Raw genomic sequence first — 13,461 nt, 5'->3', positions numbered from 1 at the left:
GCATATATTTCTGTTGGAAATATGTGGGGAAAACAGAGGTTTTGAAACGTCTTAATAATAATAATAATAATAATAATAATGCATCCACAGAGTGATCCTTGTGGCCCCTACCTACACATTGTCTAGAGCAATGGTGGTGAACCTATGGCACACGTGCCGCAGTGGGCCTGCAGAGCCCTCTGTCAGCACACGAGCCGAGTCGCTCCAGGATCGCCCCAGATAACAGCGCACATAGGGGCCATGCGCATGCTCAGAAAGGAGTAGTGCTTCCAGGCAATGACGTCACAAGCCGCGACTCATTAGCCACAACCTGTCTGAGCTTTCGCATGGCTAGTCAGTGCGCTGCCAAGGATTTCCTTGGATTAGCTGTGAGTTGTTTTTTCTAAACTAAAACCTCAGTATTCAGGTTTTATTGCAGTGTTGGCACTTTGCGATAAATAAGTAGGTTTTGGGTTACAGTTTTGGCACTCGGTCTCTAAAAGGTTTGCCATCACTGGTCTAGAGCCTCACAGAAGTTTTCAGAGTCCCAGCTCTCATCTCAGAAAACAACTCCAAGATGGGAGCTAGGATTCCATTCGCAGAATGCCTCCTACTGCAATCAGTGTGGGAAGAACCGCACAAACTGGTTCTCTTAAATCCATAAAAACAAATTTGGAGAAGCATTAGGTGAATGTTCCAGTGGGCAGGATGGGAAGGGACCAGCACCACCAAGATATGATACCTCCTGCTGGCAACTCAGCCATCTTCCCCTACCCTTCAAAGCTCCGCAGATGAGACAGCCAACATCAGCCATGGGAGGGCTGTGGAGGCAGCCTTCACCTCTGTGCTCCTTTTGCTCTGCATAGGATATCCGTAATGGGAGGGTTCCAGGCAGTCTCATTGGGCTGTGCCCTAATGTATTTTAGCAACTGAAAGGACTATGCATGATAAGCTGATAACTGCTTATTTATTTCAACAGAAGGCAACTCTCTTTCACTAAGGTTGCTGGGCACTTTCAGTTTCACTGGCACTATTTGATGGTTCCATTTCATCCTTGAGACATATATGTAGTCTCTCCTGTACTTGCTAAGGATAATCACCTCAATGTTAATTACAATTTTGAAGTTCGCAGGCTTGCCTAATACTGTATTTGCAACTGGCATGCTTTCAGTTTTACTAATGATTATATCAAATGAATCACTGCCTTCAGCTGACGCAGGACAATTTGATCAGGGAAACGATTCCCTCATTTGCTTAACCTTTCAGTATATCAACCCTGACAAAGAACTAATTGTATTAATTACAGGCTCAAGTTACAGGAAGCCAGATTCTGGCTGAACATCAAGAAAAGCTTTCTGAGCAGAACAACAATGGAATAAATTGCCTAGGGAGGTTGCAGGCAATTTAGAGGCATTCAAGATGCAGTTGGATAGCCATCTGAGAAGGCTGATTTAACTTGGAGTCTTGTATTGAGCAGTGGAATTGGACCTGATGCCCTTCTTGGCCCTTTCCAACACTACTGCTTTATGATTTATGCATTTATCATCTGGGGACCACTTTTCTTTGGCTCAGGTACAAGAGAATTCCAGTAACATCTCACATGGGTTGAGCCTGTCTCACTCATCCTTAAGGCTGGGTGAAGGTGGCTGCCAAGGGATCATGCCACTCTTGCCTTCCTAGCAACATTCCTGGGACTTTGAGAGACCAGATCCCAGGCTGTAGCTCCCGTACCAGTTACAGATTAGCCAGTCCTCACAAACTGTTGGAACTAAGTCCTTCATATTATCCTCCTGAACATACTTCCTTATCATAAAAGTTACTGGGGCACACTTTGGTCGATTAAAATAGGAAGCACACTTTACTCTTGCACTTGCCGTGGTTACTTTTCTTACACTGTGGAAGAGTTGTTTTTCTGCAAAGTCTCTCCCCAGTGTTTCTACATGAATCAGTGATCTGCCTGTGCCAGGAGAGGAGCCGAGACCACTGTCCTATGCAGAGATGCTTCTGGCGTGCTCCTTGATGAGTAGGATTTGTTATGGTGCCTTGCAGAAGTATTCCTCTGCCCTTTAGCTATTCCACATTTTCCTGGGTTACAACCTGAAATTGAAATGGATGTGACTCGCATTGTTACCACTAGATGCACAAGAAATATTCAGCACTGTGACCGTGCAAAATACTTTGAGTGTGGCAGAAAAGTAAATGTAAACTGGTACCTGTTTGTTGTGTAAGTATTCACCTCCTTTGAGGCTTGCCTAAATAAGTTGCTGCCTCTAGAAGTCACACACCTGTGTGCAGTTCCAGTACCACATGATCTCAGATTAAATAAATGGTTGCTGGAAGGCCCAAGAGATTGTTACTGTAGTAGCATCAGGAAGACCAAGGAGTTTTCACAACAACTGTAGGATAAAGTTGTTCAGAAGTGCCAGTCAGGGTCGATTATAGAAAGACTCCAAATATTTGAGCATCCCCTGGAAAACTGTTAAACCCATTATTACAAAATAGAGAGAATACAGCTCCATTGTGACTTAAGAAGGCCATCCACCAAATCACAGTGACCAGTTAAGGAGGGCTTTAGTCAGATTGCAGGGCGTAGCACAGCAAGCTATGGAAAAATCAAAGGTGGGGAAATCCTGCAACACATAAAGCCATTTTTGGTCATGCTGCAAGAATGCATGTATGGGTTAAGACACTATGGATCAGGTGCAGGACCTCTTTTGACCAGAGGGCCAAATTACATTTCAGGGAAGCTCTCAGAGGCCATGTTTCAGTGGTGGGTAGGATGAAAAGCAAAAGGAGCTGGGGGCAGGGGGGGCACAAAAAATAAATAAAACAAAAGCCCATAGAGATGATGTCTTGCTGTGTATATGTAATAGGATTTCAGCTTGCAGAATAATTCCCCAGAATCTGGCTTGCTTCATCAGTTTTAATATTGCTTCTTAGAATAGCGGCTGCGTTATTATCTAACGGCTCTCCTTTCCATCCTGTGAGAACTGAAGAAGAGCCTGCTGGATCAGGTCAAAAACCTGTCTAGCCCAGCATTTTGTTCTCACAGTATCCAACCTGAGAAGTCCACCACAGGACATTCGTACAATCATCCTTTCTTGGCTTACTTGCCTTCCTAGTTGGTTGTGACCCACCAGACACTTTCCAAAGCATTCAGTGGTGGAACCCTCCACCTGCCAGGGACACAGATATATTTACTTCACAGTGGTTCAGAATATGAAGAACTTCAGCTTATTTTCTCCTTTAGCTTTAGAGAAGATTTCTATTTTGATGACACTTCTGGATACTTGGCTTTGGGAGGCAGCACATACTCATCAGGTATTGAAGGATACTTTGGACCGGCAAAATACTATCGGCTTAACGGCTTAGATACTGGAAAGGTGAGCATATAAAAATAGTAAATATGTGGGAGTGAATGTAGAGCAATCTGGCTGATCATTTTAAGTCTGGAGCCTCACTCATTTACCCTGCGGGGTGTCATGGCTCCTCCCCTATAGCATAGAGGGTGAACTTGCTTGCGCTTTTTCTTCCTCTATGTAGAACCCTGCGGTCCAGAAAAAGCAAGCAAGTATTTCCTTTGCATTCCAGTTATACTGCAGGATTATTGGTGCAGGAGGCATTTAATGTAGGAAGCCGTGTCGTTCTATTTGCCTTGTTAGGAGTCTGTTGGTTTAAAATGTGACCACCAGCACCATGATATGCAAGGTCTGAAGGACACATGAGTCAGAAAGCTAGACAGGAACTTTATTGTCTTTCACAACACTGACAGTAAACTCAGTACTCTGGCCCAGTATAACTAAGTCCAGTGCCATGTAGCAGCTAAACTGTATATAAACTATTTCTCAAACTGGATGAATATTATCACAAGTATAATTCTCTTTTACTCAATATTATCTCAAAAGTATGTGGATATTATCTCAAGTTCAACATCCACACATAGAAGCTTGTATCTAAGAGGAGTGTTGTCCATGGGGTCGCGATGGGTCGGACACGACTTCGCGACTAACAACAACATCTGTATGTGCCAATAGCTTCCTATTAAGGTCTAGTAAATTATTTTAGTAGCAATTACAACTTACATATAAGCAGCTTATTGATGGCTAAAGATTTATTTGCTTGCACAATTTGCCTGAATGATATTTTTTCCAATGTGCAGATACCAAGATCTATGCAGTCACGGATTAAAATGATCTACCACATTCATAAGAGGAGAAAGACTCTTTCACAAACCCATGCCACTGGATAGGCTCATTAGGGTGTAATCCTATGGGTTGCCTCCGTGATGCTCATAAATCCCCAAACATGGTCCTCTGGCATACCTTAATGAATAAGGAAGGGTCACTGTCCAGGAACTCATTCCAAACAATTGAGCAAGAATGCTTAGTAAGAATAAAGAATATAACTTCACATCTGCATTTTAACCGTTGCTACATATGCAGAATCTCCCCCTAGAAAATGCATGTTGTTGCTACTGATTTTAGTTGCCAGTATGGCCAAACAAGTATACATCTTTGTTTGTTTGTTTGTTCATGTAAAACTTTTCTATACTGTCCCCTCACAGATGTCTCGGGATGGTTTACAATAAATCAATACAATAACATAGAAATAACAGTTGCACAGCATCCGATGTTAAAATAAAACTACTAACTAAAACAGGTTAACAGTTAAAATACTAGGAGAATAAAAAGGTTTTTGCCTGACACCAAAAGGAAAGAAGCGTTGGGGCCAGGCAAACCTCTCTGGGGAGCATGTTCCACAATCGGGGCGCCACCACAGAGATGGCCCTCCTCTGGGTAGTCACCCTCTTGATCTCTTTTCTAGATTTCAAATCCGTTCTTCCACAAAGATATTTTGGAAAGAATTGACCTGCACCATCAAAAATGTGTAGACACACAAAGCAGAACATCCAAACACAGAATCTCACTGAAACAAGCTGAAGCAGCGGGGAAGTGTAAGTAGTGAGGCCCAAAAGAAACATGAGCTAGAAGACGTTACCTCCTATCATGCCTGGTGTGTGTGTGTGTTTTAATTTAAAAGCAGCTGTGGGGAGGAACAGTTCAAGTGGAGGATGTGGCAGAAGGGCATCTCTTTTTCCCATGCTTTTTTCCTGATTTAAATTGTTTTCGCCAAAAAATTCTGTTTGCCCCATAAACATACAGCACCCTTATGGCTTGGTCCTAACCTATAGTTCCTCATCGTGGCCTCTGTGCATCACACTTTATGGGTGCTGTGCCTGCGCAGAGAGAAATTGCACGAATATACTAAGCCTCTGTAGCAAACAATGGCAACGGATATCAGACTTTTCTTGTTCTAAAAATAAGCAACAAAAATTGCTGGAAAACTTGGGACTGGTCCTGGAAGATGGCAATGTTGTAAAAAGACCCAGCAAGCTTCTGTGAGCGAGGAATCATGAACCCACAATAATTAGCTTATGTAGAAGAGTCCTTAAAGAGATGGGAGTACCAGACCATCTTATTTGTCTCTTGAGAAACTTGTATGCAGGTCAAGAATCAGCAGTGAGAACTGGACACGGAACCACTGATTGGTTCAAAATTGAGAAAGGAGTTTGGCAAGGCTGTATACTGTCACCCTGCCTATTTAACTTTTATGCAGAGTGCATCATGAAAAAGGTGGGGCTATCACCAGTTGGAATTAAGATGGGAGAAATATCAACAACCTCAGATATGCAGATGATACCACTCTAATGGCAGAAAGTGAAGAGGAACTAAAGAGCCTCTTGATGCTGGTGAAGGAGGAGAGCACAAAAGTTGACTTGAAACTCAACATTAAGAAAACTAAGATCATGGCATCTCACTTCCTCTCAAAACTAAGATCATGGTCCTCTCACTTCCTGGCAAATAGATGGGGAAGAAATGGAGGTAGTGACAGATTTTATTTTCCTGGGCTCCAAGATCACCACAGATAGGGACTGCAGCGAAGAAATTAAAAGATGCCTGCTCCTGGGGAGGAAAGCTATGGCAAATCTAGACAGCATACTAAAAAGCAGAGACATCACCCTGCCAACAAAAGTGCGTACAGTCAAGGCTATGGTTTTCCCAGTTGCAATGTATGGCTGTGAAAGTTGGACCATAAGGAAGGCTGAGCGCCAAAGAATTGAGGCCTTTGAATTGTGGTGCTGGAGGAGACTTCTGCGAGTTCCTTGGACTGCAAGGCGATCAAACCGGTCAGTCCTAGAGGAGATCAACTCTGATTGCTCTTTAGAAGGCCAAATACTGAAGATGAAACTCAAGTACTTTGGCCACCTAATGAGAGGGAAGGACTCACTGGAGAAGAGCCTAATGCTGGGAACAATAGATGGCAAAAGAAGAAGGGGACGGCAGAGAATGAGGTGGCTAGATGGAGTCACTGGACTCCGGGGGATGGTGGAGGACAGGAAGGCCTGGAGGAATGTTGTCCATGGGGTCGCTATGGGTCAGACACGACTTCGCAACTAACAACAACAGAAGAGCCCTTTGACTGTTCTTTTTCTCTCTGCCTGGAGCAACACCGTATCCATTTATATATGGATGAGAGATCATGCTTTATGATTTTTCTACTGGGATATAGGTTAATATTCCACAAATGATAAAATATTGATGAGTATACCTACACTATGTTTACTGATTGGACATATCTATGTTACAAGTCTGCTTTGCTTTGCTTTACAACTACAACTGTCATGGTTTCCCCAAGGAATCCTGGGAATTGTAATTTTTTGTAATTGTAAATTGTAAAAGCTTCAAGCATTATTTCTTAGAAATCTTTAGACAGAATCTTATTGCAGGACTTCACTAGTAGAAAATGAGAGAATGACTTGTAAGGGAACGATTCTATGCATGTTTAGACAGGAAAAAACCCTACAGTTTCCAGCATTGCTGGATGAGGAATGCTGGGCGTTGTGGTATTAAACCCAGTTTAAGGCTGCCATCCAAATTAGAGTTACTGGGGAGTAAATGCCATTTAATCTAGATCAGGCTTTATTTTTGAATCTGCTGAATGCCTTTTGTATTTCGTATGCCCATAGTCTTATCCTCGGACAACCTAAGATGAATTCAGGTCAATACCATCTTCAAACATTTTGAGGAAACATGTATGTATGTATGTATATATGTATGTATGTGAGAAGTTTCCCAGATGATGCTTGGGTGATTCAGTTTTTTTTTTCCCCTCAGGCCTTCGTGAAAACTATTATCTAGAAATGAGCAACAAATATGGAGGAAACCTCAAATGCATTGCCTTCAGCTGGGCAAAAGAACTAAGGGAAAAATACCACAGCGTGTTCAGACAGCTTGAAGAGGTGGATCAACATTTGCTAGAAAGTAATATATTTATTCACACAGTTAACATGAGGCCACAAAATAGGAATTAATTCATTCTAGCAACAAAAGTTATTAATCCCCTAGTTTCTTCAGCTGTATGCTATAGCCCCATAATGAAGCAGTATCAGGATTTGCAGGCAGTATGATGTCCACCATTCTTTAAAAAGGGATTAAACAAATTCATGGATGATAAGGCCATATATGGCTTCTAGTCATAACGGCTAAATATTACCTCTGCTATTGGAGGCAGCATGTTTCTTAATACTGGAAATGCTAGTTGCTGGGAAGGCACATGGTATGGTGCTATTTTGCTCATGTCCCGCTTTGGGGCTCCTGTTGGCTTCTGATTGGCCATTGTGGGAACAGGGTTCTGAATGAGATGAGCTTTCAGTCTGATCCAGGAGAGCTCTTCTGATGTTCTTGTGTTAGTGATTGGACAATTTAGTCGTTCTTTTCTTTCCATTTATAGTTCCTGCATTTTCGCAAGGAAACTCTGGCTCTTCAACATTTTCCTCTGTCATCTGCATTGTGGTCTTTGGTTCTCCCTGAATGCACTAAGGACAGTCCTGTCCTGTTCCTAGGCTACAGTTTAGGAATTGCCACTTAAGAGATGGGAGCCTATTTTATATTTATCATTGTGGCAGATAAATACTAAGAAAAGTATGCCCAATGCCCCAGGGGAGTCTATTATGTTACTGGCATGGCATAAGGTCCTAGTGCATTGTAATAATCAGATCACAATAACATCTGATTAATAACATAACATAATCAGATCACAGGCCCTGAGCCTATTCAGCAATAAGACTGTGGGAAAACTGAGACTGCTTAATCCAAACTTACCTGTTTCCACAGCTCAGCAATTTAGCTGTATATTATTTCTTATAATTTTAGTACCCAAAGGCCAAAAGGACATGGTGTTAGAAATTGGACACAGGTTATATGAAACAGCTGCTCAAAACCTTTCCAGAGCTGATGGCCTACATTATATAAACTCTTCTGTGTTGTTACTGATGGATTCCAGCTGTTGTGGATATCACAAAGCTTCCTATGCTCTTGGTGTTATCTTTGAAATAGGACTGGGCATGCCTGCAGACCCAGCTAAGGTAAGACTCAGGAATGAAAACTCACTTTTCCCAAGGATTGCTTGAACGAGGACATTTACAGTATTTGTAATCTCACAAACAGCCTCAAAAATCTCTGACCTTTGGCCATGATGGCTGTGCTGATGGATGCTTATTTATTTAAAAGATGCTTAACCCACTATTCAAAATGCATAATCTGGGAGCTATAGGATAGTTTGGATTCCCATCTCTGAGGCTGAATGCAATGCTGTGAAATCAGAGCTGGGAACTGAAGCTCACATCTTCCTTTTCTTTCCCCTTGCACAGCAAGTGCAATAAAATAGGCTGGCTGCTCTCTTAGTTTAGGAAAACAGCCTTGGGAATGCATTAAATGGGGTATTTAGGGGAGTCAAGGGAAGAGCCTGGGGCAGCCAGGACAGCAGGTATCCTGAAGTTGTTCCAGTCCCCTCCCTAAAAAAAAGGAAGGAAGGAAAAGAGACAGACTTGTACCTTGCCTTTTAACCAAAAACAGCACTCAAGACATACAAATTACGAACATATGAATTACCCTCCTGGGGGAAGGAGCACCAAAAGTGAAAAGCCACCACTGAAAAAGCTCTCCCTTTCATACTTGGTAGCCTAGGGACTCTTGTAGATAGATATGAGTTGTAGTCCAAAATAATCTGCAGGGCTCTAGGTTGGGCCAGGCTGAACAAGAGAAATGTTTTTATATACTAGGAGAAGCAGAGTCCCTCTCAAATCAATTTCAGACGTATTAAAATCTATTTTTGTACCTGCCTTTCTCCATTTGTATGCCTTCACTAGATGAATGGCTACAGAAAAGGCAAGAGTGCATGATTGTGCTTTCGTCGTTGTCTTTTGAATCTGTTCTAGCATGTTCAAAATACTGATAATGCATCTCTACTTTTTTCATGTATGACTTTTGTTAGCCATTACTCAATTTACACTCCTATTTTTAATTGCTTCCAGGGACTGCTCTATAGTTTGGTTGCAGCTCAGGGAGGTGATAGGCTGGCCTTGATGAACCTTGGATATAAGCACTACCAGGGTGTTAACGGTTACCCACAAGATCTGGAATTGGCCTATGCTTACTACAGTGATGTTGCTGTAAAGACACCCCGTGATCAACATGCTATCGATAGAAATCAGGTAAAGTCTTGTAAGATAAAACCAAAGGCCAGCTGATATTTTAGAAGAGTCTTACATGATTTGCACAGGTTGCCCAGCAATCATCATCATCATCTTATTGAAGGGCAGAAGGAGTGAGATGGCCAATTTCAGCTGCCTCCCCAGGGCATGAGAAGCGGCTGAGGCACCACCAGGAGACTGCATGTGCCACTGGTGGTACTCTCCTCAGAATGCAACGACTGTAAAGGCTCCAGCTGTCTTCCAAGCAAGTTTCTTCAGTCCCCTCTGGCTGACTCACCACATCTAGTGGCCATAAAACTGCTCCTTAAAATATTCGCTGTAGAGTTCTTCCATTGATGTGGGCATGCATACATGTGCTTCTAAGAGACAGTCCTCTGGAAAAAGTTGACTACAGCTGTGATTTTAGAGTTCACAAATGTCATATCCATTTCAGGTTTCCAATTTAACTGATGCAATATTTATTAATTAGTTGCTAAATGTATTTATGAAACAATCCACTGACTAAAAGTGGGCAATTTTCCCTGGGAAAAAATAGTGATAGGAAGTTTTCTACCTACTTCAGTGCTTTGACGCTTGCTTTAAATCTCTACTATGTCACCAAAGTTTGGCATGGTATTCCCAATACTAACTTAAGCTTGAACATATAATATTGCTTTAGTCTGAACCAGACTCTGTCCATCCATTCCCAATAACAGTTGCCATGCCTGATATTCCCTCCAGTTGTCTGGACTATACTTTCCATCATCCCCAGCCTTGAGGAAAATGGGATTTGTTGTCTAAGACATCTGGAAGGCACCAGACTGGAAAACCTGGGCCTTGTGCATTTAAATTAGTGCTGTACTGGCTACCAAATAGATTCAATGCAAACTTTAATAGCTCTGAGTGCTAGAAAACAGCAGAACAACACTTATTTATTTATTATTTATTTATTTAAAACATTTCTATGCCGCCCCCATCGCAACAAAGCCTCGGGGCGGCTCACAAAACTTGAAAACATTGCATTCTTTCTGTGGTATGGATGAGATCTTTCTCACTCATGCATGTTATCTTTATTTTCGGTTTTAGGCATTTGTAGAAGAAATAAGACTTAAGGATGAAGAATTACTGAAAGTACAAACCAAGGAAAATGGTGGCATCTTTATGTGGTTGAAACATGAAGCAGTAAGAGGAGATGTAGCTGCCCAGGTAGAGTGTCTCTCAGCTTTTCATTATATTTTCTATACCACTTCAAAGCACTGATGTACTTACTCTTGGCCAGAATCAATGCTTATGGTTGCCCTGCACATCTCTTGAAGGTTAGGACTTAAACCAATCCAGACTTCAGGCATCCTCATCCGAGTATGCATAAAACTTTTGTGTGTAGCCCAAGACAGACGTGTGTTTCCACTCTGTATTCCAAGCCAGGCAGCGTAGGATTCAAATATACACCCTCATTAAGACAGAAGAGTTGATCAACACTGTGAAAAAGCCCTTATATTATGGAGGTATCTGTCTTTCTTAATTACTTAAAACATCCTCTGCCCCTATTAAAACTTGCTTAAATTGTATGGATATTTATATTTAATCTTTATATATCAAATGTGAAATATATTAGCATTTTGGTCCTGTTTCAGCAACGTCTTGGACAGATGCTTTTCTGGGGCCAGCAAGGTGTGGAAAAAAATCTCGAAGCGGCTGTGAAGTGGTATGCAAAGGGTGCCTTGGAAACTGGAGACCTAATATCCATATATGATTATTCCATTGTTTTATTCAAAGTAAGATTTTTTTCAAAATTAACACCTATAGAATATTTTTATAATACAATTATATTTTTAATATTTTGCTATAGTATTATAGATCAAATCTTTTCAAAGCAATTGAATATAACATAACTGGTTTGCATTTTTCTTCTTAGTCAACCATGACTCTTAATCCATTTCTTTGGTATGTTTTGTCCTTTTCTATCATTCTGCAGACATTGGAACTGCTACTGAAGCCAAAGCCATCTTAGCAATTAAACAGTGTTCTACCTATTTATCTATCTATTCAGTATCTTGCCTTTTTTCTGCAAGGAACCCAAGGTGGCTTACATAATCCAGAAGCTAATCCAGTTTTATCAGGGTGGATGTAATTGCTTAGTCTCATAAATGTGCCAGTACCATCAGCTTCTCTCAAGTTTGCTCATCATGTAATTTCAGTTGATAGTTTAGTAAGCTCCTGATAGATCTCTGACCTTTTTGTGGGAATGACTGATCGTATTGGTTTCATTTTCTGGCTCTATTTAATATTCTACTGCGGTGCATCAGAATTGATGACACTCCAAGGAAGTGAAGAGCTACTTTATTTATATAATGCTTGGTAAAAGTGCAGCTGCAGTAGCATTTGCTTATAATAAAACAGAAAAATGAAAAATACAGTATGAGTGGAACAAATGTCTATGTTTTTGATTCACAAAAGAAAAGCTCATGCTTGCAATTATGCATCAATAGAACAACACTAAGGGAAAAATGACTTGTTGCACATGCCGTTGTGCAGTTATGGCACCTTCCACAAACCTGGGATGTGTTGATTTTATGAGGCATTAGCAAGCCATTCAGCACCTGAATAGGAAATGAATGAAATCCTACACTGGGGAGAGAAGTACATGCCCATTTTTAATTGGGGTCTCAAACAGGTGATACCATTTTTGATTAAGGATGAAATAAGAGGACTTTGCACATCTCTAAAACTGACCTTTGACTTTGCTTAGGGTCAAGGTGTGAAAAAGAACAGGAGATTAGCTCTACATCTGATGAGAAAAGCTGCATCAAAGGTAACATCTTTTAAAAAGTTTATATGGTCCAGGTGATTGTGGACTGGCCAACACAGACACCTCCCTCCCTCCCCGTTTTCCTTCCTCTCTCCCCCACCTCTCCCCCTCTCTCCCTCCTCTCTCTCATTCTTTCCATCTTTCATCTGATGAAAAGCTTTACTAGATCAGGCATTTATCACATGCTTGTCATTCCTTGTCCTTTTCATATATTTACAGGTGACCTTCCAGTTTTGCTTCTGTGTCTAATCAGCACTTCTGGAGAGTGCTTTATTTAGAATAGGGGAAATTTGATGTTTAATTATGAAAGCAAAGTGTGCCTTTCTCACATGCATTTGTGCTGTTCTACAGCACAGTGGAGTATATGTGGTGGTGAGGAAGGAAAGGAAGTTCAGATATGAATTCTGTGATTAAACTGAAGGTTGGAACAAATTATTAACAGCATGGGAAGTGCCCATCAAAGGGCCAGCCCATAATAAATCTGTTGGTTTTTAAGGTAGCATAAGACATTGTTTTTGCTGCAGCAGTATAACACCACCTTGCTGTCCATTTCACATACTTGTTTTCAGGTGACGGGAACCTGAAAAGGACTTCATGCTCAGTTCAGTCACTGTTTCAGGGCAGCTGGGTCTTGAATATAGTCTTTCCTTCGAGTCTTTCCTGAGAGTGAGTAACAGGCTCAGAGTCATCCCATGAGCTTCATGGCTGAAGGGGGACTAGAACCCAGAATCTTAAGTCCCAGTCTGACACTCCAGCCACCACACCACACTAGGGCTTTTTCCTGTCCAAACATACAGTCTCTCTAACCAGAAAGAGATTGAACCCAGGGCCCCACACATTTGTGGAACGGAATACATTCAAATTAGGAGCATTCTCACTGAACAGCCATTTCCCTTCTCTTCATCAGGGCACCTTTTATCCATTTCTTGACAATTGGTATTTTGGAATGGATGATAAAAATATGTCTCACTAAAAATACCGAATACCTGTATCAGTATTCTCAGAGACCATGTGGCCCTAAAAGGCTTTAAAGGTTTAAACCAGCACTTTGAATTGAGTGTGGGAATGAACTGGGAATCAGTAACGTTGGTGTAATACTGGTATAGGTTTTTTAATATAAAAACTATTTATTTTAAATTTA

At 41.3% G+C, this 13,461-nt stretch overlaps 1 protein-coding gene across 4 annotated transcripts in view; it reads left to right on the top strand.

The window, feature by feature from the left end:
- The window catches only part of SEL1L3 (SEL1L family member 3), a 69,822-nt gene that overhangs the window by 39,983 nt on the left and 16,378 nt on the right, over positions 1–13,461 (top strand). For all 4 annotated transcript variants that reach the window (XM_044418121.1, XM_044418120.1, XM_044418119.1 and 1 more), the window contains 8 exons: positions 3,230–3,362; positions 4,804–4,933; positions 7,155–7,301; positions 8,193–8,404; positions 9,353–9,532; positions 10,598–10,717; positions 11,146–11,286; positions 12,261–12,323. In XM_044418121.1, the coding sequence (XP_044274056.1) occupies positions 3,230–3,362; positions 4,804–4,933; positions 7,155–7,301; positions 8,193–8,404; positions 9,353–9,532; positions 10,598–10,717; positions 11,146–11,286; positions 12,261–12,323 (1,126 nt within the window). The remainder of the gene's footprint in view (positions 1–3,229; positions 3,363–4,803; positions 4,934–7,154; positions 7,302–8,192; positions 8,405–9,352; positions 9,533–10,597; positions 10,718–11,145; positions 11,287–12,260; positions 12,324–13,461) is intronic.

The sequence above is a fragment of the Varanus komodoensis genome, unplaced genomic scaffold (assembly GCF_004798865.1).
Source record: "Varanus komodoensis strain SLA01 unplaced genomic scaffold, ASM479886v1 scaffold9, whole genome shotgun sequence".
Taxonomy (NCBI): Eukaryota; Metazoa; Chordata; class Lepidosauria; order Squamata; family Varanidae; genus Varanus; species Varanus komodoensis.
Note: the sequence above shows the minus strand (reverse complement) of the source record. Positions and strands in the feature narration are given on the sequence as shown.